Source organism: Arachis ipaensis, chromosome B04 (assembly GCF_000816755.2).
Source record: "Arachis ipaensis cultivar K30076 chromosome B04, Araip1.1, whole genome shotgun sequence".
Classification (NCBI taxonomy): Eukaryota; Viridiplantae; Streptophyta; class Magnoliopsida; order Fabales; family Fabaceae; genus Arachis; species Arachis ipaensis.
The window spans coordinates 120,460,317-120,465,784 of record NC_029788.2 but is presented as its reverse complement, the minus strand read 5'-3'; the positions used below and the strand labels follow the sequence as shown (position 1 = coordinate 120,465,784).

Below are 5,468 nucleotides of genomic sequence, written 5' to 3'. Positions count from 1 at the left end.
TGGTTTTTTTTTTAGAAATATTAAAAAAAATAAAATATTTTTTAAATTGAAATCAAATTTTTCAATTTATATTTTAAATTTTTTTTAAATATTTTAAGCTGAAATCTAATATTTCAATTTCTGTTTTTAAAAAATTTAAAAATTTAAAAACTTTAAAACATGGAATCAAACTCTAAATGAGACATATAAATAGATTAGATTTTACATTAAATAGAAAAATTGGATTTGATACATTTCTTTACGAATGATTAGAAAAATAAGACATATATATAGATAGCGAGATTTTACACTAAATATATTTCTTTGAAATTTCTTTTTGTTAATGAATAAAAATAAATTTTAAAAAAATCAAAATTTTAGACATTGAATTTTATTCGATTTTTTTTTGTACTTTTTAAATAGATAATGAATTATTCTTACAAAACTTTTGGATTATATGCATATATTTGTTAAATAAAAAAAATTTGTCACTTATAAAATATAGTATTCTTTTTAATTATTTTTGTTGTATTTTATAATATTTTAGAACATTTATTTTTGGTTTTTCGTGGGATACCTCAATCCAACAGGTTCAGACTAATTTTGTCAAGAATATGAGCTCTTTTATCAATGGTTTCTGTAAGCACAAGACAAAATTCGAATATCTAACACTTGTTTAAGTAGACTAATAAGCTAATCACTAGACCAACACAACTTGGTTATTTAGGATATTTATATCATTATCAAAAATTGGAAGTATTTTTGTCAGCATCTTCAAAAATCAAAAGCAATCATTTAAGAGCATCTTCAAAGGAGAATTTTTAGACTATCACTTTTGATACTTTCAAGAAGGAAATTGAATTTAAATTAAAATTTGTATTGGAGTTTATTTATGAATTAAAATTAGTATCACCTTAAAGATACAGTATTATCTTAATAAAAAATCAATAAAAATTTGTCACTTATATAATTATGTTGATAAAATAATTTAAAATAATATAAAATTCTAATTAAATTAATACTAAATATTAGAGGAGCAAATTTTAATTTCAAATTATTATTTATGACATATAATTTCATAAATATTTAAGATCCAAAATAAAATGAAAATAGAATTAGCATTGAAAATACTCTAATAGTTTACCCTAATTTATTAATCCAAATAGCACTCAACTCCAAAATTTAGTCCCAAAAATCTCTCTTGTCAAATTGCATTAAATAATAAATATCACAATTATCTCTCAAAATCTCTCTCTTTATTCATACAACATTAAATTTTAAAAAGGTTTAGGTAACATATGTTTATTAGATCACATGATAAAGTTACAAATTAAAAAAATATTAATAAAAATGATGTAAAATTTAAATTCTTAATGTATTTGTTATGCATTTATTAAAGTAAAGTGTTTAAAATTTTCCATTACTAACAGCCTTAATTTTTGTCCTTATAATATAGGTTAGTTAAACCCTTTTTCAAATCACATCCAAAATGCACCAACTTTTTCCATAAAAAATGGTACCTTACAAAATATCTTAAAAATACTAGGTAGCTAAATATTTTATTTAACTAAATTCAATCAAATTAAATAATATATATTTGGTTGAAAAGAGCGATTGAAGCAAGAAATCACTTTTAACACTTAATAAAATAGTTTATGCATAATGCTAAATTTAGGAGATTTTTTGTAATTTGTTTTGTTTCGTAATGCAGAACAAAAAATAAAAGAAAATGCAGAGAATAAAGAAGAAGAAGAGTAATGCCTCAATATATTTCAATTCAAATCACGAAATATAATATAACTTACGTCTAATTTCTACTACAATAATGATAAAATTTTTATTATAATCAATATGGATTACAAACACCAATTCTAAAAAATTTAGACTTTTATAACGCCACTTAAGTTATTTCAAACTTAATAACTCACCTAGGTGCTAACCCAACCTAGTTAAAGAGAATTAAGTGCACTCTAACATATAATACTTTCGAAATCAAAACACTCAAATAAAACAGAAATTAGCTTTTGTATGTACTACTGTTTTTGTCTTTTTTTATCTCTCAAAGTAGACTTAGTTCTAGACAAAAAAGAAGTAAAAGCACACTCAACAAATAAGAAGAATAAAATTTTATATTCAAACAAAATACTTAACCAAGTATATCCAAGTTGTTATAAACGCTTTTCTTTTTCAAATAACGCACCTTCTCCTTCTCCTTCTCCGTTTTCTTCTCCTTCTCCTCCTCCTCCTTATTCTTCTTTTACTCCTCCTCCACCGTTTCCTTCTCTTGTTTTTCTTCTTCTTCTTACTAACATCGCAGATGCTATTTTTTCTTCTCCTTTAATTTTTTCTCTCTTTTTTTTATTATCGTCGTTACCACCACTGTCACTACTTTCTCCTCCCCCTCTTCCCTTTTTTCAGTTGATTTTTTTTCTTTTCATTCATTTTTCTCCTCTTCCTCCTCCTTCATCATCATCATCATCATTGTTATTATTGTATCACCATCGTCATCATCGTTATCGTCATCGTCATGTTCTTTATCGTTATTGTCGTTATTATTATCGTTATAGTTGAATTTTTGTCATATTAATGACGTTGTCTGATCTAAAATTAATTTAGATGTATTTTTATTCATGATTCAGTCTTGTTTGTGTGCTTGTTTTCAAACTGAGTTTACATATCGCGGTCATTAAGTAATTTCAGTATAAGAACTAAGAAATTTATGTGCATTTGTTAATAAATTTCGACGTATTTTTATTCTAATAAGTTCTGCATAATTCAAAACTCAGCACAACGATGAGAGGCCAACCCTTCCTTCTTCAAGGTGAGGGAGAATATTATCTACAACCCGACCAAAAAACACACAATTTATCCGATTATTCCTGCATATTAACTTGCTAATAAAATGTCCAGTACTAAAGTGTTAATCATTCCATAACTACTTGCATTATGTCATGACAAATTACTTTAGGTCTTGTAACTGCTTCTTCTTCTTTTTCATCATCATCATCATCTTCTTTTTTATTCATCTTTTCCTTATTATTTTATCTTCTCAAGTTTATTCTTATTTTAGTGCATGTTTGGGCGCCATTATTTTGTTAAAAAAATATCTTTTTTCAATGAAAAAAGATCTTTTTTTTATTTTTTAACGTGTTTGACAAATTTCTAGTAGTAAAAGTAAAAGCACTAGTAAAATAAAATAAAAAAAAAAGATCTTTTTTGAGAAGCTGTAATTTTTATTCTGAAAAAAGATCTTTTTGGACTTGTTTGGGCGCCATTCTGAAAAAAGATCTTTTTTAAATGATCTTTTTTTAAAAGATCTTTTACAAAAGTAAAAGTGATTTTATGTTTAGATACTTTAGTTAAAAGTACTTATTTAAAAGATGTTATTGTTTGGATACAAAAATACAAAAGTACTTTTATAATAATAAAATTACTTAAAAGGACATTCAATCATAAAAGAGTTTATTAATAATAATAAAAGAAAACTAATTATTTATACTAATTTATTTGATCCGATAATTGATCTCTTATATTGTCTCTTATTTCTTCCATTGCCTGAACATCTTCTTGTATTGGTTCTTCCCATTCATTAATTTCAGAATTTGTTGATCCATTTCTTACAGTAGTATCGTCATCTTCATTGGCTTGTAACGAAACAATATCTTCAAACTTTTGCAAAATACTTATGTCATCAGAATCCATCATTCTTATAAAATTATGAAGAGTGAAAAATGCAACAATGATATCACGGTGGGTTTCAAATTTGGCTCTTAATGGCATATTTTGTAGTATCTTCCATCTTGCTTTGCATACTCCAAAAGTCCTTTCAATTACTGTCCTTAAACTTGAATGACAATAGTTGAACTTTTCATTGTTTGATCTAAAATTTGGTGCTAGTCTAAATTGTGGAATATGATACCTTGTATGACGATAAGGTCCTAAGAATCCCTTAAAAGTTGGATTTACCTGAAATACATTAAAAATATATACAAAAATCAAGCCACATATTATCATGATAAAAAATGTAACCTCGAAATAAACTTAAATGGCATAACTAACCTTTTGGTGGATGTGGAAAATTTAGCTTTTTTGTTCGAAGAGCCTCCATAAAAGTTCTTGTATCATGTGCAGAACCTTCCCAACCAGCCCATATAAATGTAAAACACATATTAAAATCACACACAACCATTACATTTGTTGTAGTATTTCCTTTCCTACCAATAAATCACACTTGCTCATCTTGGTGAACATGAATGGCTATATGCGTACCATCTATAGCTCCAATACAATCTTTGAAATATGGCCAATATCTATCATTATCCATAATATATTTAGGTGTGTCTCCAAAACTAGGATCAATAGGTCTAATAATATTTTTTGCCAATTTCTTCACACATGATAGAACATGATGAAATTGACGAAATATAGTTTCACCTGAATGCTGAAATCGCTCCTCTAACATTCTATAAGAAGCTCCTTGCCCAAGCATGTATAAAAATGTTGCTACCATCTCTTCTCCACTAACCCCTCGTGTGGATTTCAAGCCATAATTGAGAACCAAATCATTGCATAAACGGTTAAACACTGATTTTCTCATTCTAAATTGTTCAAAAAATCGCATTTTATTCCCTTACTTTAATTCTAATAGCTATTGATATCCTGATAGTTTTGAAGTCCTTTTCTCTTGTTTGAGGACATATCGCAAGTAATAATCGGCAACTCCACAAATAGCTAATATAGCAGCTGATTCGTAATCTTTTTCATATTCTTCATATTCAGTATCATTATCTGTTTCATAATCACTCATCCTGTATAATTTAAATTAACATGAAAAATAAGATAACAAAGCAAAAAAATACTATTTACAATGTCATTATTAAATAAAATTCCAAAATATAAAATCAAAACACAAATTATAACATTGTCACTAGATTAAAGTTCAACAATAACGATAATAAGAATTCATGCAGAAAAAAATAAAAATAAAAATAAAATTTAGAGACGGTTCATATCATCCAATTTAAAAAATTCTAGCCATCCAAGTTGTTGATTGGGATCATCACTCAATGCAATGAAAGTTTCTCTATATTGTGGCTTAGCCATTAATCTAATTCCCAAATAGAACTGTGGACTATATGGTTCTAGGCCAGGTAATTTGCGTAGCAACTTGATACAATTTTCGATGGAGTAAGGATCATCTCCCTTAGTTGCAGCTTTTGACTCCACACCAACCAAAATACGATCAAGTGAGTCCTGTAATCTAGATACTATTCCAGCTCGTTTCTCAACATTTTTGTTAGAAGTTTTCCTTCTTTTCTCTCTAGTAGGGTTTTGAACAACTGTATAATTTGCAATATCTTCTTCAATAAATTCATTTGTATAATTCATGTCACCTCCACTCTCGAAATCCTCATTGTTCTGATTAAATTCTTCAGGATTTGGATCTTCCAATGGCGCCCAAGCACTATAACCAGTAGCTACGATGTCCT

General features: G+C 26.9%; 1 protein-coding gene across 1 annotated transcript; it reads right to left on the bottom strand.

Moving 5' to 3' along the window:
* Window positions 3,478-4,576, bottom strand: LOC107637150. The gene is made up of 2 exons (XM_016340593.2): window positions 4,211-4,576; window positions 3,478-3,945 (listed from the first exon to the last, which is right to left on the bottom strand). The coding sequence occupies exons 1-2, from the start codon at window positions 4,574-4,576 to the stop codon at window positions 3,478-3,480; spliced, it is 834 nt and encodes a 277-aa protein (XP_016196079.2).